Raw genomic sequence first — 23,949 nt, 5'->3', positions numbered from 1 at the left:
CCAATGATGATGGAACATATCTGTGCCAAATTAATGGTGTCAATATGTTGGAACAAAGTAGGGATGGGCATTTTAGTTCTGAAAAATAAGTTCTTTCATGATATCAACCCCCCGAACCCCCCCTCCCCAAAACCAACAACCCTATTTGATAGTCCCCAATAAGAAGATAAGAAGATCCAAGCTCAGTCTAAAGGCCAGTCTAGTCTGGAATCTCTTTACACCCTGACCACCCAGTTGCCTTTGGGAAGCCCACAAGAACGACATGAAGATAAATACATTTTACACCTCTTGTTCTCAAGCACTGTTCAGAAAGAATAACATGATAGTGAGGCTCTGCTTCTGATACTGAGTAGTGCTCAGCAGTGGGGTAGCTCCCATGAATTGAAATTGGCATCCAAGTTGGCAGCTATGACTACAATAGTTCAATTACACACTGTGTGAAGAAGTACTTCCTTGATCAGTCCTGAATCTCTCACTGTAGTTCAGTGGCTGATCCTACCTGCTATTGCTATGAAAGAGTGAGAAAAGCTTCTTTCTGTTTGCTTTCTTGACACCTTCCATAATTGTATGCACTTCTATCGAGTTTCCATTTACCTCTCTTCTTCAATCTACACAACTCTAAATGTATAACCTTTCCTCAGAGGGTAGTCACTTCAGTATCTTAACAATTTTTCTTCCCTTTTCTAGTTTTAAGCATGTCCCTTAATCTATATATATATGGTGACTAGAAGTGTACACAGGCTTCCAGATGTGTTGCACAGTTTATATAAGAATTTATATAAGGACAGTATAATAGTGGTAGTTCTGTGTTTGTCTTCTTTATCTAATCATGCTCAACATAGAACTTGCCATTTTTACAGCTGTTGCATAATGGGTTGATGTTTTCTTCAAGCTTTCCAGCACAACTCCAAGATCCCTTTCTTGGCTGATCCCATCAAGGGTGAGCGAAGTTGAGGATATTAATTTATTGTCTCTGTATTCAACACTTTACCCCTGCTTACACTAAAACCCATTTGCCATTTTAAATGCACATATCTCCCACTTTGTAGAGATTCTTCTGGATCTTCTTGTAATCCATTATTGTTCTCACCACCTAAATAACTGAGTAGCATTAGAAAACATTGCCATCTCACCATTCCAAGTAATTTATGAGTAAATTAAAAAGTACTGATCTCACTATGTATTCCTGAGGGAACTCTACTGCTCACATCCCTGTGGTTTTTTTCTACTCATTAGTTGGTGGGGCCAATACATAAAATAATCAAATCATAGAGTTGGAAGGGACCACAAGGGCCATCTTGTCCAACTCCCTGCTATTCAAGAATACACACCTGAAGCATTCCAGAAAGATGTTGATTCAGCCTCTGTTGAATAACTTCCAGAGCTGGAGATTCCAGCACCCTCCGAGGCAATCTATTCCACTGTTGAACAACTCTTACAGTAAAAAAGTTCTTATTAATGTTAGGTGGAATCTAGTTTCTTTCAATTTGAATCAGTTGGTTCATGTTATAATCTCCGCATCAGCAAAAAACAAACTTTCTCCTTCTTTTACATGACATCCCTTCAGATATTTAAAGATAGCTATCATGTGGCTTCACTGTCTTCTCCTCTCCAAGCTAAATGTATCCAGCTGTCATTCCTCATAAGGCTTAGTTTTGAGAGCTTTGTTCATCTCGATTGTCCTTCTCTTGTTATGTTCCAGCTTGTCAATATCCTCCTTGAACTGTGGTGCCCAGGTCTGGATGCAGTATTCCAAGTGAAATCTGTCCAAGGCAGAATAGGGTGGCACTAATACTTCCCTTCATCTGGATACTATCCTCCCGTTGATCCAACCCAAAATTGCATTGAATTGCATTATTTATTTATTTTTCTTGCAGCACACTGTTGGCTCATGTTTACTTTGTGGTCTTTTAAAAGACCCTTAAATTATTTTGACATATACTACTTTCAAGATGAGTGTCACCCATCCTATAATTGGGCGTTTCATTTTTCCTGCCTAGACATAGTACAGGCGTACCATAAGAACTTTCAGCTTATGCTGAAGTGCGTACCAGAAATAGGAATGGTGCGTGTGCCACACCATGTGTATAAGCCCCATTGTTTTCAATGGGGCTCTAGCATACGTGGTATTTCCTTATGCAGGGGGGTCTGCAATGGACCTGGCATAAGGGAAGGGCTGACTGTACCTTACATTTACCCATTTGGGATTCATTTAGTTAGATTTGGCCCAGTTCTCCAATCTGTCACAGACAATTCCTTTGGAATTCTGAGTCTGTTCTCTGAGGAAGAAACAAAAGAGTGGGGCCAAAAGTTTTGACACCACATTATAGATGAGTTGTTTCAATCAAGGGTGCCATGACTGTGAGTTTGCAAGACTTGAGCAGGGCTGTTGATGACCTGGCCTCTCGGAGTTCTTTGATTCATTAGGGTTTCCATAAGTCCAAGTAGATGTGACAGCAAATAACACAGCTGAATGTAGGGGGAAACACCTGTACAGAAGCTCAGAAACATCAACCCATTATGCAACAGCTGTGGTCGTCCTTGGACCCCCAAGAAGACTGCATTTTGCCCTAGGGCATGAGGCCCTCCACCTTGGCACTATGTTTTCCGGGCCAGTGCTCCCCTTCATTGTAACTAGGATCATCTAATAACGTTTAGGTAGAAAACAACAACTGAATGATGGGTGGTGGAAGAGTATTGCAAGTTTTGTCTTGGAGACAATTGAAATGAGATGTTCTCAGGCTCTGTGCTGAAGAATTTGGCAACCTTTGTTCACCTCCTCCCGTCCTCCCAATGGAGGAATATCTTCTTTTTTTAAATACTGCCTGGTTTTTAGGAATTACTTCACTCTTCAGTCTGCAGAATGTCTCCACCTTTGTGTTAAAAGTCTCCCAGAGGTTTTCAGGCCTCGTCTTTCCCCACCCCGAATGTGTTCCTTTGTCCTTTCTTGTTCTGTATTTTTGGTTCACTTGTTGCTCATCCCTGTGGGAGGAAAGCTGGCCTTCAATTAGCGAGCGTTCATGACAAGCCGATCTGCTCCCTCCGCCTGCCGTTGCTGTGGAAACCGCTGGTATGAACAAGAGCGGCTGGGTCAGATGGAGGGTTTTTCAGCAGCCTACTTAACAGCCAATTTTAAAAAAAGGATCAGGGGGAGGATTTGTGAAGGGAGACATTTTTGTGCCAGTAGAAAAAGGGGTTATCACTGAATTAATTCAGCTTATGTGTGTGTGTGTGTGTGTGAATAAAAAGCTAAAAGCTGGTTGTGCTGTCATAATTATTTAGTATACTTGGCCCTCAGTATCCATGGATATTTTTTATCCACGAACTCAACCATCCATGACTTGAATATATATATATATATATATATATATATATATATATATATATTCCAAAAAGCAAACATTGTTTTAGCTATTTTGTATAAGGGACACCATTTCACTAAGTGATTGTATTTATGGGACTCACGCATCTACAGATTTTGGCATCCATGGGGGTCCTGGAACCAAACCCCAGTGGATACCCATGGCCCACTGCAATTGTGATTTTTATTATTCTTTTGTGAGGAGTGTGCCGACATAGTGAGGACATGTCACTGAAGATGCCAGCCACAGATGCTGGTGAAGTGTCAGGAAGAAACTCTTCTAGAACATGGCCACACAGCCTGAAAAACCCACAAAAAACTATGGATGCTGGCCATGAAAGCCTTCGACTTCACATAGTGAGGAGAGGCTGCTGGCTCATTCTAATGAATGGGTTCAGGTTTAGGCATGGCCTCTGCCCTGCCTTTTGCTGAACTGCTTACCAAGAAGAGAGCTTAGCAAATTCCCTTACAGATTAAATTCCTCTGAATAGGAAGGATGGTGAGGTGGGGCAAGAAGAATTCTCTGAGAGGGGGGAAAGAAAATACAGTGCTCAACAGGGTGTGTATTTAGATGTGAGTTCTGTTAGTGTTTATTTTGTTTATTTCTGGAATCTAGTTACTTCAGCTTTCTGTTGGAGTCACCCCTGCTGATCCAGGCTGATCTGAATGTTTTGCTAGCTATTATGTGCTGGAAAACACAGGCAGCTAGGGTCACTATCAGGTTTGCTTTTATTTTGGAGGACATATTAAATGGAGTGTTAGGATGTTCTCCTCTCTCCAGACCACTCTCCAGAACCTGAGGCATTCAGAATTAATTTTCAGGTCACTTCCCAAGGGCCAGCATGGCATAGTATTTGGAGCACTGGACTATGACTCTGGAAACCAGATTTCAACTCCCTTCTTGGTCATGGAAATTCACTGCGTGACCTTGGGTGGATCACACAATCTCAGCCCTAGAAAACCCTGTGGTAGATTCACCTTAGAGTTGCCATGAGTCAGAGATGGCTTGAAGGCACACAATAGCAACAATACTACTTCCCAAGGTCTTCACAAAGAACCACCTAGAAAACAATTTCCCATCTAGAAAACAGTTCTTTAGTGACTATTGTAATCATAAAAATTGTATGAGGGAAATATGAAGAATTGCAAAAATTAAACACCTCTGCAAAATCATTGGTATCAGACTAGATGACATGAGGTAGTTCTGTGGTCAAATGTTTTTGTCTTTCCATTTATTTAAAAGCAGTCATGGGGAATGAGTGAAGTTCAAAAATGAATCTGTTTTAAACTTTTCCATGCAGCTGTTTCTACTGAAGGTGTGTGTGTGTGGGGTGTGTGTGTGTGTGTGTGTGTGTGTGTGTGTGTGTCATGTTAGAAAGCTTGATCATGTTATCTTTTGCATATAATTTAATTTAATCCTTAGTGACTGACCCACTCGCATGATTTAGGGACGGAAAGAGTGTACAATGGGCCCACATTCACTGGGGTTAGGGATGCAGGACCCCATGAAAGTGGAAAAACCATAAATAATAAAAAAAGAAACAACCCACTTTTAACTAAAAAAAAACCTCTATGGGAATCTCTAGCTCCTCCAGTTCAGTTTTGTGGTTCAGCATCTTCTGGAGGACCTAGAAATGCAACTTCGGGTTAACGTTGGCCATGGAGTCATGCTAGACAGAACATATCCATCAAAGCCACAAATAATCAAAGCCATAGAAGTCAAAGTCACAAACATGGAGGGCCAACTGTATAAGTTTTAACAGCCAGATGTCTACCACTCTGTAAATCTACTGATATCCTAACATGTTAGTCAATGCAGTGCATGGCCAGAGGGGGAAAAAGACCCTGTACCTTTACTAGTTGTAGTTTTGTGCTAGAGAGAATTTTGAGTGGTTACACTGAAGAGCCTCATAGCCACTTCCCTTCCACACAGTTTCAAATGCTTGTGGAGGGGAACAGTGGAAAAAGATAAGGTTGGAACGATGAACCAGTGTGAGTAGAAAGAATGAAGTGCCTCTTCCTCCTCCTGTCCATTTCCCACCGAGTCCAGATCCTCTTCACGCCTTACCGTAGGAAAAAGAGTGATGCCTGTAGGTAGCCCTTGATGAATAGTTATATGAAAAGGAGTCAGTGCATAGGGACTGAAACAATTTGTGTTATAAGAAAATATGAACACATTATGTGTAGTATCAGATTTATCTTCCACTACAGTTGCAAGAGCCACTTATGATTGATGCGGTTGCAGCAATGATAAAAGGACTGCTTTGATGAATTGCAACAGGTAGCAAAACACTACTAGAATGTACAATAGTTTATTGTTACTTAAGTGCTAGACATTCATGTTTAGTTGACATGTATGGCTAGTCATCATTGAAATAATATTATTGAGACTAGAATGGGAAGACTATTTACTGTTACTGTTATTCATTTCCTGGCTGAAAAATGTGTTTCTCAGCACTTGGAAAGCCTGCTTGAAAAGAATATCAAAGTGGTGAGCAATTTTTGCAGTTTTTACCTGGTATTTGCAAATTTGGAAGTTTCTGAGGAAACTGTGTGTGTGTGTATACAAGATTGCTGCTTGTTTGTTCAAATAACAGCAGTTTTACACAGAAAGACACAAGCAGCTATCTGGAAACAGTGCTTTTGTATGAAAAGTATATTTTTTCACCTCCAAAACAAAATTTTAACACACACACACACACACACACACAATTTGTATTTTTGTGCAGAACAATTTCCTAAAAGACTTCAGGAATGGCTGGCAAGAATTTCCCAAATAGTCATTCTCCCACAGTGAGGAGAAGACTGCAGAAATTATTCATATTTGCATGTGAAGATGAATATTTATATTCCTAACTGAATCTGGCTATAATTCTTTTTTTAAAAATCACAATGGAAAAAGCCAAGATAAAGGATTCCTGATTTCAGTTACCTTTAATGGGAATAGTTGAAAAAAAGTATAGATTGGAGATTTTTTTTTCTTATAAAGACTTTTTATATGGACACAAGCATCAAAGTTAGAACTAAGGTAAATTATACCTTCACAAACAAGATTGCTATAGGTAGACATGTGAAACAGGATGGTTTTTAGCTCTACGTTTAAGAAAATTATATTAGTAATGATGTAGTTTTAACAGTTCAGAATCAGGAATTTCATATGCCAGAGTTTTGGATGGACCAGAAAATAGTCTTTTATATGCAGGTGACATATTTTTTATTTTTGACCACACAACTAGGCTTGGGTAGATTATTGAGAAAATTTTGTACTTATTGTCATTGTTTGGTAACCAACAGTACAAAATCAAAAGTTGTAGTTTTTGGAAAGAAAAGGAAATGGCATAAGTGACTTTTAAAGAAATAGAGCAGATGACTTTTTTTTCTCATGTAGGCATAGAGTTTGGTTCTACAGGGACTTCAGGCTAGTCTACATGATTAAGATTATCCTGGTAAAATGCAAGTACTATGTGATCCAGTTATTACCATAGTAGAAGGAAGGATGCGTATTATCAAACATGTGAACATCCCATTATTTGCATGGCAGCATATTTTGGCAATGGGTGGGCAGATAAGGCAGATCTCTTCATCCCCCCTTCCAAAGGTGAAAATGATAGGCATTTAAAAAGTCAATAGTCTTTGGCTAGAAGAGAAATATGAAAATGGCTCCATATCTCCTTCCTCCTACCCTACCCCAGTTATTGACTCTTTATGCCCATATTAAACCTATACTGTTTTGCCCGAGCAGCAAGGAGAAAGAAAACTTCACTTTTTATAACATACATGTGCATGCATGCACATGCGCACACTCACAAGCACACCAAGTTATGACTGGATGAATGGGGAGCAATGACCATCTACTGCCACCCCACCAGCCTGTAGCATAGAATGTATCTTGGGAAGCCTTCCTGGTAGCCATTGCTTCTTCTCCTCACCCACTGCCTGAGAGAAGAGAGAGCTAATTATATTAAAACCATCCTTGGTTCTTTGTGATTTCAAGTTGCAGGGCAAGAGATGAGTGAGAGTGAACACCAGTGAAAGCTTTACATGGTGGTTTTGTTGTTGTTGTTGTTCTGTGAGAAAAGATGAACAGCAGATTATCAAAAACATATTTAAAGCCAAGATCATATAACAGCAGCAGGAACAGGTGACAATGCAAGCAGAACTGCGGATGTTTCCAAAGAAAATACCTTTTATTGACAATTGCATGTGGCTTGCAGAATACAGATATATGCAAATAGGTAAGAATGCACTCAGAGAAGTGTCGGCAATTGAACATAGATTCCAAATTGCAAAAATCCGCACCAGTTTGCATATCACACTTAGGTGTAGACTGGTCCTTGGACTCCATTGATAAAAAGAAATAACTTGAAAACAGTTGCCTGTGACCAAACTTTAAACAGGCTTTAAATTGGCTCCTGAACAGTACTTATCCAGGCTCATTACATCCAGTCTTGAAAGCTTCTGAGATAAAAATGTTCTCTGTATTATCTGCAAAAATCTGAAGCTTCACCAACAATAAGAAAATGAGAAGGGTTCACAATTGCATCTTACTTCTGTCATTGGTAGTATGAAGAGTCTCCCCAGCTCATCTAATTAGATCTGAATTTGGAATAATAGCTGTTTATGACCAGATACATCTCAGATTATGTAATTATTGGTTGAAGACAAGCTTCCTAGAAAATGCTTAAATGAGCAAACTGAAACTTCAGAAAAACCCTGGATATTTAACTTTTCCAAAGTACTATCAATTTATGGCTTTAGTGTGGAGGCCTTGGGTATTTCCAGGTCTAACATAATTAAAAACAACAACAACAACAACAACAACACATTTATTCAGAGTTACAAGTCGGAGACTGAAAACTCTTGGATTTACAACAGTTTCTCAAGCTACAATATCCACCTGAGGTGGCAAAGAAACAATTAACACGGCAAGATTAGTACCCAGGAACAATCTACTACAGAGCAGACCAAACCCACAAAATGACAGAACATCCCTAATGGTCATCTACAGTCCCCAGCTGAGACTTCTCAAATGCATCATCAACAGGCTAAAATCAGTTTTGGAGCATAATACAGCCCTCTTAGAAGCTCTGGGAGACCATCCTATGCCAGCAATGCCCCTTTAAACTCGACATTGGATAAAGAACAGTCTGTATGCAAGAGGAGAAATGGACACAAACTGGACATTAAAGTGGCAATACCCAAAATCCAGTTGCAGAACATGTCAAACCCCCTGGACATACACTATGGGATTTAAAGTTTGCAGTCTTTGAACAAGGGAAATTGCAAAGGAAGACCAGAAAGAGAAAATACTGAACTGAATTATATTTACAACCTCCAGTACATGAACAGAGCTATAAACAAACACTATATTCATGGCACACTACATATATTAATACAAAAATTCTTGCTACTGTAATAAAAGGAATTTTCCCAACCAAGGAACTGAATTTTGATAAGCAGATTTATTGCTTTCACACATCAACACTAACTGACCACTGTAAAGATCTGAAAGACCAATATCTCTATTTAAAGCCCTTTGAAATGTTAAGGCAAGGGTCATAATTTGCATCTTTCTGGATCCTAGAGCATTTCATTCCAGCCCCAAAACTGTATATATGCTTTTGTTGCTATTGTTAACTGCCTTCATGTCAGTCTCAACTCATGGTGACCCCATGGATGAGACATCTCCAAGATTCACTAATTTCCATTATTCTGCTAAGTCTTGCAAATTCATGTTTGTGACTTTCTTAACAGAGTCCATCCAGTCTAGATGGATGGATTTTTTCTTTCTACATCCCTCCATCTTTCCTAGCATTATTGTCTTTTCCAGTGAGTTATTCCTTCTCATGATGTGACCAAAGTAGGACAACCTCAGCTTTATCATCTTGGCTTCCAGGAAGGTTTCAGGGTTGATCTGTTCTAGGCTTTATGAGCATTTATTATCACTCTGTAAGCATCCAAAGAAGTGGGTTTATAGCAACAAATTGTCATGCCAAAAAAATAAAATAAAAAAAATTCAGTTAATTTTAAGGCTGCCATTACATTCCTTTCCTCCTCCTCCCTTTCTCCTTTGTAAAACCATCAGTAAATGATTTATGAATGATATGAATCATTGGTAAAAGAGCATAGCAAAAGCAAGGGGAATATTTGGGAAAGATAGTCTGTAGAGGAAAAGCAACGTGAACTCTAAAACACAGTGAAACAATAAGATTATACTTTGGAACAATATATACATGAATGTTTTAAAATGTCCCACCTGGACATCAGTGATGTGATTGTAGCCAGCTAGTGACTTATTAATACTATTCCTGGCATATATCCATGTAGTCTCTTCCAGACCAAAATGCATTTTGGGATCAAGGTGTCAAGGTAATGCTAGTTGAATGCATAGTGCACAATACATGTATCCAGGTAGCTAGTTTGTCTGAAGTTTCTTTGAAACAAGATGGAGCCAGTGTGGCATGATGGTTTTTGTGTTGGACTATGACTCCAGAGACCAGAGTTTGATTTTCCACTTGGCTGTGAAACTCAGTGCTAGGTGTAGGCGTCATGACCAAGACCTTGGGCAAGTCACTCTTTCTCAGCCTCAATAGCAAACCTCCTCAATGGAAGGCAGTGGCAAACCTCTTCTGAACTAATCTTGGCAAGAAAACCACTTAAGATTGCTGTAAGTCAGAAACGACTTGAAGTCACACAACAACAACAACAACAACAACAACAACAACAGGGTGTGTTTTCATGCAAAAGTGAACATTTATTGGATCTCTCTCTCATTTTAACAGAATATGCACACAGGTCATACATAAAATAAACACATCAAGTAGAACTACCATGCAGTACCAATACAAATAAAAACACTGTTTGCCACACTCCCTATTACAATTACAGACATGCTAAAACTGACCCCCCCAAGTCAAATACATAAGTATATACAGCTTTCACATACCTTTTCTTATTTTCCCCTTTTCTATGTTTACGCTTCTGCCAAACCAATCAATATAGCTCAGTACTCAGATTCCACAAATATATTTATCCCTTCTTTCCTCCAGAGGAGTGCAATAAATGGGTTCCAAGCTTTCAAAAAAAATATCCTGTGTCTTATCTCTCATGAAGACAGATAACCTGTCAATTCCAGTCATTACTATAGTCCTCAGTATCCATTTGTCTTTACACTGAATCTCCAGATTTTTCCAATATTTTGCATACAGCACATTGTATGATAATTTATTATAATTTTGTTGTTGTTGTGTGCCTTCAAGTTGTTTCTGATTTATGGTGATCCTAAGCAGAACAATTGAGGCTATCAACTGACACATGTGTGATCAGTACTTTAAAAGTGAGAGCGACCAAACAACTGCAGACATTCCATCCATGATCTTGGTCATGACACCTACACCTAGCACTGAAGTTTATCTCCCTCACTCAAACAACATCTTTCCAATAAAATTTGTCATGTATGAAGCACACAACAAACAACATGAAGTTCGATAATCTCCCCTCTCCATTCTGTAGGTCTAATCGAATACTACACTTGTAGTAGGATCAACAAATTCTTCTTGGCTCCTCTACCCTTGCCTCCACAGTTTTGTGGTGATGAAAACATGATGTGTGTCTTTAGAACATACCAGCACAGCAAGCACACTTGCTTATTGTAACTACTGTAGGTTTCTAAGTCATGAAATGCATGCAGACACAGGCAAAATGTATTGTAGCAGTGTGTATTATGCATGTGATTTACAATCATATACCGTTGTGCTGTTCTATATTTAAGTTTTTTTAAAAAGATGTGTACCAAACAACTGGGTGAGGTTAGCGATAAGCACTTTTCTTCTCTCATTATTCATGTGTATTTAGAGGAATGAATACAGATCTCTCTGTGCATATCCCTAAATACACCATTACAGCAATACATATTCCATATAGGCACAGGGTAGGTATACATTGGAGGTGAAGGAAGCACTCCTATACAGAGTATATCTTGCCTGTGTTTTAGCTTCATGTTCACATACATTTCTTAATCAAAGTGTAAAGAAATCCATATTCACTTAGACTGTGTGTGTGTGTGTGTGTACACATTGCTGCTTCCTTTTGAGAACTTAAAACAGGTAGCCATAATAAATTCTGCATTGAGGCTACAGTATATAGATTACTTCCAGTTGACATTGAAACAATCTCTATTTTACAGAATGGAGACAGCGTGACAGTACTTTCTTAAAAAGTACTGTCTCTGTGTTCACATGCACATTGTTGTGGTAGTGGTAAGTTGGGCTATCCCAACCTCAATTACTCCTGGTGCTTTCAGAAATGCCTAGAATACCATCACCCTGTGGTAAGAATAACTCTTTCTGCAGATGATGGATATGCTGTAGTGTAGTAATCCAGACTCTTTTTTGCAATTAAAGTACTGATTTCAGTTAAAATGTAAAATGGGCTTGGACTGGCTTCAAAGATTACTTTTGGAAGTGAAAGACAAGGTCTAGGAAGTGGAGACCTGGCCCCCCTCCAAGGATGTCATGCACTATTCTGGTTATTCTTTTAAATGTAACAAATATCCCAAAGTTGTCTTTCATCACATTGCTAGAGTGATCTCTAGCACCATACCAGGCTGTCAGAATTATTCAAAGATACTGTACTAACTGTGCTTCACACCAGCCTCGGATCATCCTGACAGCACAGGATAATCACATGTGAGCAATCATATTTTGGGATTTCTGTCCATTTCATTGTGTAAAACATTCACAGGAGCTTTCACTGTGTACTGGATCCACTGTATAGTATTTTGCTATGGAGAGCCAATGAAACTAGCAAAGAGTCTTGTGGGAATTTAAAAACTAACAGTTTCCTTGTACCCTAAATACAATTAAATATGAAATATCCATGGAATATATGAACAGATCTTTCACTTTATTGTTTTAGATATAAATTATATCATGCTATGCCTAGATTAGAGGAAACAGTTATAGAGGAGATAGTGAACCTCCTGAAATATGTACGGTAGTTCACCTTGCAATGTATAGAGGCCCGACTTTGTAGGAAAGAGCAGACTATACACTAAGTGATGAGGAGTGATTTTCCTGCACTAACCTCTTTCCTTCTTTCTCTTCATCTGTCTTTTCTAGGCAGGACAGGGCTGTTTGCTGATCTCTTGCCCAGTTTTGCTGTGGAGATTATGCCAGGTACTCTGTCACCTAACACTTTATTTATCCATTCTTCTGTTGCTTTGTCTGTCCAGTCTTTCACAGTGTCTTGGGCATTATTTCATTCCTAGATTGTACATATGCTCTCAGTTCTTAGGCTGTTCAATAATGGCTTACAAGTGGCAACTGGAAAGTGTGGCAAGGGCTTTAGCACATCCATGCTGTTGTTATAAAGGCAATTATTATTTCAGAGAGAATTGTTGCTTGTCACAGACAGTTTTACTGCTAATTTTATCACTTCTACTTGCATAAAACAGTAGCTCATGTTGTTCTTATTTTGAGAGGTGTCTTCTTTCAGATGATCAAAATTACTGGGTGTTATATTTGTAAATGTAGGTCTTCAAATGGATATAATGTTCTTTTTTCTGGACTGATTGTAAGTAAGAGGTTCGAGCTGTTTTCTTTAAAAATGATTTCAATTGTAGACCTAACTAAGATCAAGTAAACTGGTTTTCCCCAGCCTAATGCATTCTGGATGTATTGGAGCACAATTCCAATAACCTTCTAGCCAACATAGCTGAGGATGATGGGAGTTAAAGTGCCTCAGTCAGGAAATGAAGGCTGGGGATGATGGGAATTTGACATAACTAGAAGATATGAGGTTGTTGAAATTTGGCATATGTCAGGGGTGGGAAATGGACACCCTGAGGGATGCATGTGGTTCTGTCAGGAAGGGGGTTCTATGTGGCCTTTGAGCCTCCAGCCTAACAAATCCTGAAAGTGAAAAAAAGCTAGAAAATGCTCTCTCCCTCTTTTTTTTTTTTTTTTTGGGGGGGGGGGGCTAAAATGGCTGGAAGGTGCTCCAGCCTCCAAACAGCTAAAAAGAACTTTTAAAATTGACTATCAGGGACTGAAATGTCACTTCTGGTCTCTCCCCGCCTCACAAAAAGTGGCAGTGCAGCCTGTGGAGGGCCAAGAGGAGTGGAAAATGCCCTTCTGACTCTCTGTGCATGCCCCTTGCTTACATGATTGTCTCAACAAACCAGAGGAGACACTTAGAACTTGACATGAAAGAAGAGCGAAAAACTACTTTTTCCTTTGCCTAACTTGGAATTTCCTTTGAATATACAAAGATGACACTGTGGTGCAGGATATAAATTCTCTGTATGCTGTTGGTTTGTTCTTACCAGCTAGAGGTAGAATAAGCTGTAGCAGAAATATCTTCTTTTCTCATGTACGGACAATGAAAATAAGAGAGGCGTTACAAGGTCAAGAACCATTGAAGGTCATTTGTAATCAACAAAACCAAGGCTGGGCAATATGTGAGTCCCATGCCACCAAATTCAGTGTCATTCAGTGTCAGCAGACATAACAATCTACATAACAATCTACTATTAATGTTAAAACATGGCACATGGGAAACATGTATTGTGTTTTAGAGCAGAGTTGAGGGTTTCTTTACTACATCATCAACTTTGGATGATAGTGTGTGCATTGTCATGTGCATCATCCCTTCTGCCTTTGTGAAATTCTCCATACCCTCACAATCTATTATTATATTGTTTAAAGAGGATGATAGTTTGAATTGAGGTATTATTTAACAAGATGTAACTTGATTGGTTCTTTGATAAAGATGCAGATATTCATAGGAGCATATTATAGTCATGTTATATCTATATACAAAAATAATAAGAAAATCAAACCAAATTTCCCTTACATAAAATTCAGATTTCTCTGTACAATAAAAAAACATAATCCCAACCTCTTAATATACTGTAAGCAAATGGAAAGTTGCAGCTGAACATCCTCTTTATATTTCAGACTCAACAAGATTTCCATCTGTGCATTAATTTCAGATAAATTATCCTGAACCAGAACAGGAGAAACACGTTGACTTCTCATAAAAGCTGTACATGGTTTCATCTTCTTTCTTTGAACTGACTAATGCTAATCAATGTTAACAAACTTACTGCTATTTGTATTTCAAACAGCTGTTGCTCTGGTAATGGAGGTAACTTTATGCCACCACGATTCAGGCAAAAAGCTACAAATGATATGTCAGAGTTGTATGTACCTTTCCACCCTATCTTTCAAAGTATTTAGTAATATCACCAACCTTTTGGTTCAGTAGTACTGTCACACCTGCCAGTTTTTGTTGGTTTGCTGCAGTAATCTGTATCCCATAGGGCAAGAAGATCAGCCCTGGGAATCTCAGAGCTCTGGAAATCTCCAGCACTTTCAACTACATACTTTTAGAGCCACATTTAGACAGCAATTTAGATAGAGCCTTCAGCACATGCAGGCTCTGCACATATATCCTGCATCATGCAAATATAGCCTACATGCATATTCATGTACACATACTGAGGCTCTGTACAGATGACCCAGTCAATGCATAGATTTGCAATGAAAGGGGAATTCCTCCCTGCATGGTAGATTGATTTTACGCAGAATTATTTTCTAGTTTGGATCATTCCCATAGTCCATATATCATATTGTAACTAAGGCAACATGCATATAATTGAAATAACTGCATGTTTCCCCCTGCTTGCCCATGTTTTCTACCTACCCTCTTCCTTTCTTGTTTTCCTGTATCTTAAGTTCCTTGAAGTAGAAGGTTGTGCCTGTTTTTATGTATAAAAACAAGGTAAAAAGCAAATTTCATCTAATTGATTTCCACAGTCCTAAGTCATTATAACATTGTTCTCCATCCTTACTAGATTATATGTTTTTCAGTTGTAGATGCTATTTGTTCCGTACAAAATACGTCCAGGGCAAAGAGTCTTGTGTTCTCTTTAAATTTCACCAGTTTTAATTCATGAAGGCAAATATTATTTGGAAGAGTTATGAACTAAGAGCAAAGAGGTTCTTTTTCTAAAGTGTATTTTTGTTCTGATGAATAAATACAATAGGGAATAAAAATACTGAAGGTGATCTTGCCTTATAAGTGTTACTTGTAGCTTCTCTATTAAAATATTTCAAAACTCCTTATTACTACATTTTTGTAGGATGTACATTTATTTATAAGATTAGTCAGTTAAACATTCTTAATTGGTTGATGGCCCCAACATTTTACATCTATTTCTCTCGGTCTTTGCAGAGTGGGTGTTTGTAGGCTTGGTGATCCTAGGGGTGTTCCTCTTCTTTCTCCTGGTTGGGATCTGCTGGTGCCAGTGCTGCCCTCACAGCTGTTGCTGTTACGTCCGCTGCCCTTGCTGTCCAGATACCTGCTGCTGTCCACGGGCGTGTGAGTGACTATTTATAATGTCAAAAAAACTGGTGAAGCAGTCTGTTACATGTGCAAACTCTTCACTTGTTATTTTTTAATAAAAAGAATGTTTCTTCTTCCATGTTTTTTGTGTACCTGGCAGTTCCATCTGTCAGTGATGAAATACTATTACCTGTAAAAATTGGATTGACCAATTTTCGGTTGGAAATGGAAAAGCTAAACACAGATTGATTGGCATAGGGCCTCACTACCTGAAAAGCTCCTCCTGAAGTTTGGGAGACAGTACAGTATTTGGCCTGGGGGGTTGCAGCCTATTGGGGTGGGTGAGAGAGTATAAAAACCAAGTTCCCCAGGTTGCATGAGTAGAAGTGCTTTCCACTAGCAAAAAACAACCATTGGGTACAACTTGATAGATTTTACTATTTACTTCTAAAACCACTGTTTAATTACCAACAACTTAGTTGCTGAGTAATTTGAATGATTTTTTAAATGCTTGCAAGCCAGTCAGTTTAATGGGAACAGGACAGCTATAGCAAAGTAGATGCAAATAAGAAGCTAGGAGTCCAACTGAATTCACTGTTGGCTGTATGCACAAAAGTGTTCTTCACAAATACGTGGTTGGATCAGGGCTATGGTGGCATAGAACCCATTTGTTAATTCCAACTACGTTAAGCCCTTTGAGTCAGTGGGAACTTGGTAAGCCAACATTTATGTGAGGTCCATTGATTCATTGGGTTTCTTGTAGTTGGAAGTAACAATCGGATTCAGATTTCTGTGTTGAGAAAGATCAGTCATATGAATACTTAGTACAAATGTGTGCCTACTGTTGTGAACAACAAAATCCCATTCTGATCCAACCAGAGACTCTAGCCAGCTATTAGCAAGCCTTTTATTCAAGCCTGAGATTGCCATTAGTATTAAAAGTGAACTTCCATGAAGCTAAAGGAAAAATTAAATAATGTGTATTCATGTGAGGAATAATTGGGGGGAGGGGGTTGTAATTAGACTTCTAGGCAGTTTTCCTGAAATTCCTTTTAAGATCTCAGTTTGTTAACTTAGTTGTTTGAATCTTAATTACAGCATTCTTTAAAAAAAATCCTCAAAGTACTTTGCACAAATAAGCCTACTTGATAGCCTTGTTATGACTTCAACTCAATTTTGTTTGTGGAGCAGCATATCAGCTAAGGTAGTTTGCAAATATGAAAACAATTGATATCTCCTGGTGAGATTCCTGATTCATGTAAATGTCATATGAATTAATAGCCTAGAGCAGACAGACTCATGGAAGAATAAATTGCCTCCCATATTAGCTTTTGTTAATCTCTGTCTCAAAAGGAAAGACTATCTGCTCAGTGAGAACCGAAGACCTACTTGATTATTTCTCTCTTTATTTTTTTTTCCAGTGTATGAAGCAGGAAAGGCTGCAAAGGCTGGGTACCCCCCTGCAGTCACCTCAGTCCCTGGACCTTACTATATTTCTACTGTGGGTGGTGTTCCATCTCATACTGTTCTGATGGAAAAGTCACATCTTCCTCCCTTGGCACCAAGTGAATCCAGTACAGCAGGACAAAGTGGTAATCTAGAAATTTTCTACATCATTGTTTTTATGCTTATCAGAACATCAGGAGGCAGCAGAGCCCAGCAATGAATTCATGGTAATGAACAGGACAGCTGTAACAAAGTAGATGCAAATAAGTAGTGAGAAGTCCAACTTCAATACTTGTTTGTAATGTTAGTTTTTACATGCATGCTGTTCAATGCAATTCCTTATTTAGGTTGTGCCATTCTGGATGGTAGCTTCTTGTGTTCCTTGGGAAATCAGAAGTGAGCTGGCAGTGAAGAAGATGGCATTCCCCAAAAGAGTCCTACAGTCCCACCATACAGTCTCTATGTAGGCAATGCTACCACATTAATCTCATCTGTTCAGTTTTTTTTTCTTGCATGAACTGGCACTAGGTGCCTCTGTGTAGTGTGGATGATGGGTGTTCTGATTACACCTACCTGACAGCTAAACATTCTTCTGTTTGGATTGGGTCTAGTTCATTTATTGCAAGTCACAGACACAGTGAACGGTCAACTCATATGTGTAACATAACATCTGTGAGCAAGGGATTATTATTTGAACACTTCCTCCACATCATAGATATAGCTCTGCGGTGGTATTAGTAATACTATTTTATTTCTTGGCTGCTTACATTTTCTACTATGGGACTAATCTTAAAAAGGTGTGAGTTTGCACATTTGTGCAAAGTAAAACAAGGCACTTTCCACCTCGATGGATCCATGGTACTTCTTTCTACACTTGTTTAAAATTGGTATGCTTTAGCAGTGAATATTAATTTTCTCAAACTGGTACTGTTTTTGGTGTGATGGCAGCCTTCTATTTGCTTGCAGAAATATATGTCACATAATCCTTAAAGAACTGATCTGTGATTAGAAAAAAACAATCTTGGGATGCACAAGGCCCTAGACTACAAGTGAATGCACATTATGTAGAAGTAAATTTTGTAGCATTGTGGTCTGAGTGTTGGACTACAATTCTGGAGGCCAGGGTTCAATTGCCTATTCAGCCATGAAACCCACTGGGTGACCTTGGGCAAGTCACATGCTCTCAGACAAAATACCCCATGATATTCTTGCAAACAAGCTAGTAAAATGTGGGTTAGACAATACAGTTGTTAGGAGGATTTGTAATTGGTTGACTGGCTGAATCCAAAAGGTGCTCAACAATGGCTTCTCTTCACCCTGGGGAGAAGTGACCAGTGGGGTCCCACAGGGTTCTGTCCTGGGTCCAATACTACTCAACATCTTTATCAATGACTTGGATGAAGGAATAGAGGGCATGCTGATCAAATTTGCTAATGCCACCAAATTAGGAGGAATAGCTAAGGGCAGGATCAACATTCAGAATGACCTGAATAGATTAGAAAGCTGGGCCAAAACTAACAAAATTAACTTCAACAGGGAGAAATGCAAGATACTGCACTTATGTAGAAAAAATGAAATGCATACATATACGATGGGGACATCTGGCTCAAAGAGACTACATGTGAAAGGGATCTAGGAGTCCTAGTAGACCACAAGTTGAACATGAGTCAACAGTGTGATGCGACAGCTAAAAAGGCCAATGTGATTTTAGGCTGCATCAATAGAAGTACAGTGCTACCTCGGGTTACGAAATTAATTCGTTCTGCGGCGCCGTTCGTAACCCGATACATTTCGCAACCCGAAAAGGCTTTCCGTTAGCGCTGGAAAGCCGCTAGCCGCGCTTCGCATTTAAATTTCGCGCCGAAATGAATTTCGTAACCCGAAAAATCTTTCGTTACCCGGAACAGTTTTTTCCAATCTAACTTTTTCGTACCCCGGAAATTTCGTAACGCGATCAATTCGTATCCCGGGGTACCACTGTATAGTGTCTAGAACAAGGGAAGTAATAGTGCCACTCTATTCTGCTCTGGTCAGACCCCACCTGGAATACTGTGTCCAGTTCTGGGCACCACAATTCAAAAAGGATGTTGAAAAATTGGAACGTGTTCACCGGAGGGCCACTAAAATGGTGAAGGGCCTCAAAACCATGTTTTGATGGTGGCGTAGTGGTTAAATGCCTGTACTGCAGCCATTCACTCAAAACCACAAGGTTGCGAGTTCAAGACCAGCAAAAGGGCCCAAGCTCGACTCAGGCTTGCATCCTTCCGAGGTCACTAAAATGAGTACCCAGACTGTTGGGGGCAAATTAGCTTACTTGCTAATTAGCTTACTTGCTGTTCACTGCTATGATCTTTGGAATAGCGGTATATAAATAAAACAAATTATTATTATTATTGTTGTTGTTGTTGTTATGAGGAAAGACTTAGGGAGCTGGGTATATTTAGTCTGGAAAAGAGACGGTTAAGAGGTGATACAATAGGCCTGTTTAAATATTTGAAAGGGTGTCACATTGAGGATGGAGCAAATTTGTTTTCTGCTGCTCCAAAGACTAGAAAACAGAACAATGGATGCAAGCTACAGAAAAAGAGATTCCACCTTAACATTAGGAGGAACCTCCTGACAGTAAGGGCTGTTCGACAGTGGAACACGCTCCCTCGGAGTGTAGTGGAGTCTCCTTCTTTAGAAGTCTTTAAGCATAGGCTGGATGGCCATCTGTCGGGGATGGCAGGGACTTGGACTGGATGGCCCTTGTGGTCTCTTCCAACTCTATGTTTCTATGATTTAGACTCAGGGGAAGGCAATGGCAAACCACTTCTGAACAAATCTTGCCAAGCAAACCCTATGAAAGGTTTGTCTAAGACATAAATTACTTGAAGGTACACAACAACAACAAATCTCTTTGGTTTTGCGTGTGTGTGGGGTGGTTACCTCCAAGTAAATACGCTTGAGATCAGTATGCATGCCATTTCCCCCATTTTTAATAGATAGCCTGTGGGGTTTTCAACTCATGTCCACATCTGCCAATACCAAATGTGGGGCTCTCTGCTTAACCTACTAGTGACACCAATTGAGGATTCCTCTCAAGCAGTCCTACCGTTTTGGCTAAATGTGAGGTCTTTACACTTCACCTACTAAATGCTTTATTTACAGATGTTAAACATAAGACATCACATTATTTATATATATAAATTATATAAAATTCCACACATTCTCTTCTCATGCTAAATCAGAGCCTTACCAGCCACTCAAACTGATCTCTGTCACTTCAACCCTCATCTAACTCATACTCTTTTCAAACACTTTTTCTTGTTGTACCCTTCTCAAACCCCAGGCTAAACTCATACAAATTTCCTCAGACATTCCACCAATCAGCATTTACTTCAACACCATTCTGTCCACCTTCCTAACAGCAATTAATCTCATGCACACGCACATCAAGCAACATTTTTATTTAGAAACCCATGACACCACACAGTGATAGAAGAATGTGGATTTTTTTTAAAAAAAATCAGTGGTATTGCACAATGGTGTAGGATCAAACATTTGTACCACTAGCTCTTGAAACTGCAGCTCATATTTCTGAAGACAGAATCTACCAGATATAGTCACAAACTTGACTTTTGCCACAGCACCATGTTGAAATGATATTCCTGAAAAGCAATTAATGAGTCATGAGCCTGCACTGGCAATAAGGCACTCTTGTGCTAACATACTGACCTCTTGAGGCTCCAGCCAAAAAGCTTGGCATCCGATAATCAATGTGTTGCTTTTCTCCTTCACTCAAAATAATAATAATAATAATAATAATAATAATAATAATAATAATAATGATAATTTGTTTTATTTATATACCGCTATTCCAAAGATCATAGCGGTGAACAGCAAGTAAGCTAATTAGCAAGTAAGCTAATTTGCCCCCAACAGTCTGGGTACTCATTTTAGCGACCTCGGAAGGATGCAAGCCTGAGTCGAGCTTGGGCCCTTTTGCTGGTCTTGAACTCGCAACCTTGTGGTTTTGAGTGAATGGCTGCAGTACAGGCATTTAACCACTGCGCCACCAGAATAAATGAGTGTGTAAATGCTTTTGGAGCACAGCATTTGGAGCTGAAGCAAAACCAGTAAATGTCTCAAAGCAGAATTATATCTTCGCTGTTGTGTGCCCTCAAGCTGTTTTTGACTTATGGCAACCAAAAAGCAACCCTAACACAGGCTTTTCTTTGGCAAGATTTGTTCAGAGGGGATTTGTCTTTGCCTTCCTCTGAGGCTGAGGGAGTGAGACTCACTCAAGGACACATAGAGGTTCCATGGCCAAATGAATATTTGAACCTTGGTCTCTAGAGTCCTATTTCAACACTCAAACCACTATACCATGCTGGCTCATTATATCTAACTGGGGGGAAATCAATATAGCATTTTGGATGACAGACCAATGCTTTTCTGTGTATGTGTGTATATTTTTGTTTTAAATGTCACTGCACAGCAGTTGCTGTACGTTCAGTGTGGCCATTCAAAATTCACAATTGTTTTGGAATAGCACATTTTCTATAAAAAGAAATCAGAACACTTGTCCTTATACTGAGCATGCTTCTTAAGATTGCATAAATGTGGTTATTTCAGTTTATACAGAAGAATGGGAGCAGAAGGCTGAATGAATCACAGGAACATTACTAATCACTGTAAACTGGTCTTTAAGACTACCAACCTTGAACCCACTAAGAGTGATCTGATTAAAATGCATACTACTTTACTGCAAGAGCTATTACTATATGTTCAGTTGTAACAAAAACACCCTGAAAACTGGGGATAGAGAGCAAGAAGGGAATTAACTATAATCTGGAAACTTCCTATCTCATTCTTCAGCATTCATTCAATAGAAGCAAGCAACAGTGTTTTAATTTGGATTTACTTCTAAGTAACTCTGCTTGGATTGCTTGAGTTGCAACCTAGGGTTTATAACTAACCATAGTCATGTGACTAAATATACCTGGATTTGGAGAACCAGATATTCTGACATCTATATGTTAATACAGAATACAGATGAGCTATCCTTATGAGAAAAGATTACAAAATAGGAATGGCAATTTGTGGCCCATCATATGTTCTTGTAGGTCAAATCCCATCAGTATTCAACATTGGTTCAGCTGCTGGGATTTGTAGTTTAACAACATCTGAAGGGCAACAAGCCAACAACAGAAGGCATGACTGGCAATCCTGACACCTTTGGACTTTGATTCATGTTGTTTCAGCCAGCCTGACCAATTATGAAAGGAGGTGGGAACAGCACAGATTCCCCAAACCTAATCCTTGAATGTCTCTGCATTAACTTCAACTGCATTGCTTTTAAATTTGCAAACATAATATGTACTACAGTTTTCTAAAGAATGGGTTTATATATCACAGCAAGATGTGTGGCACATACATAAAGCTTTTACTACGGTTGGGAAGTGAAACAAGAAGATAACAGTGTGTGAAGCTTTTTTACATTATTGCATCAATTGCTGATGTAATCAGAATTGTAGAAACCTGACTTTGCAGGAAGTGCATACTGCTCCTTTTGTACTTTATTGGCAAGAACTGAGACCTTTTGAAACATAGTGTATGGGATGTTCATTCATGTTACCAAACAGAGTACATCCCACACTTTAAAGTTACATAATAAGAAGGCCATTTATTTGAGGTCAAATCACAAATATGCTTATTCTTCCTCTGAAATCAGCAAGCCTTAAAATGTGTAATTTGAATTGCATCCTATGAAAAATGTTTTAAAGGGGTATGCTTATAGCTTGTAAGTCAACACACTGAAGATTTAATTCTCTCCAGCTATCAACCATTATTATTTAAACCATAAAACAGGTTTCTAAATATCTTTCAATGGCGGGTTCCAGACCACCAAAAAGTACATGCACGGCACGTACTAGGGTTAGAAAGGGGCATCCTTTCCGGGCGCCCCAACCCTAGTACATGCTGAGCATGTACAAAATGGCAGCACCCATTCTACATGGGTGCCACCATTTTGACATAGCGGACGCTTAGCGTCCACACATCGCGGCACAGAAATGACGCTGCAAGTGTGCCATTGGCACCTTGCAGTGTCATTCTGCGCCACAAAAAGAACCCGATTTTTGTGGGTTCTTTATGCTGCGTCAGGGAATTGCACGGTTTGTCCGCTGCGGTTCAGTGATGCAGCAAACACTGAGTCCGGCAGACCGCCCTTTTGGGCGGTCTGTAAAGCGCCAAAGGTAAGTAATAATGCATATGACAAGGAGATCTTAATAAGGGTATTTAAAAGTTTATTTCTTGGAAGAAGCACACTGGCCACTAATTTACTTCTTTTCTTAACAGTGCGGAAAGGCTACCGAATCCAGGCTGACAAAGACAGAGATTCTATGAAGGTGCTATACTATGTTGAGAAAGAACTGGCTCAGTTTGACCCCGCCAGGAGGATGCGAGAGAGATGTGAGAATTTGTTCAACTGTTTTTTTTAATAGCAAGACCCAACATAGCTTCATTTAAAATACAATGGAATGTTAATGCAACCCCTGCTCATCCTTAGCTTACCTTTTAAATATGGGTGCTTGCAGTAATATAATCTGCATACTACATATATAGTTGTCTAAACATGTGCCTGTATTTTGAAAAGTGGTTTGCGTAAGCTTGACAAAAAAATAAAAAATAAAAATTCAAAGTATAAATCCCAGTAAAAATACTGCTCAGATATTCACATTCAGAAGCATGTCAAATATTTGCAATGCTGAGTTCAAAAGAAATAATGCTTATCATTACTTTTGGGACAA

General features: G+C 39.1%; 1 protein-coding gene across 2 annotated transcripts in view; it reads left to right on the top strand.

Annotated features, from left to right (window-relative positions):
• The window catches only part of ILDR2 (immunoglobulin like domain containing receptor 2), a 69,042-nt gene that overhangs the window by 33,984 nt on the left and 11,109 nt on the right, over positions 1-23,949 (top strand). Inside the window, exons 4-7 of one of the 2 annotated variants that reach the window (XM_089512240.1) lie at positions 12,481-12,537; positions 15,599-15,745; positions 17,131-17,301; positions 23,498-23,611. In XM_089512240.1, the coding sequence (XP_089368366.1) occupies positions 12,481-12,537; positions 15,599-15,745; positions 17,131-17,301; positions 23,498-23,611 (489 nt within the window). The remainder of the gene's footprint in view (positions 1-12,480; positions 12,538-15,598; positions 15,746-17,130; positions 17,302-23,497; positions 23,612-23,949) is intronic. The other variant, XM_089512241.1, reaches the window with a different exon arrangement.

This window comes from Sceloporus occidentalis, unplaced genomic scaffold, assembly GCF_023333645.1.
Source record: "Sceloporus occidentalis isolate IW3139 unplaced genomic scaffold, rSceOcc1.0.p SCAF_2, whole genome shotgun sequence".
Lineage (NCBI taxonomy): Eukaryota > Metazoa > Chordata > Lepidosauria > Squamata > Phrynosomatidae > Sceloporus > Sceloporus occidentalis.
The sequence above is the reverse complement of the archived record's forward strand: the minus strand, read 5'-3'. Positions and strand labels throughout refer to the sequence as shown.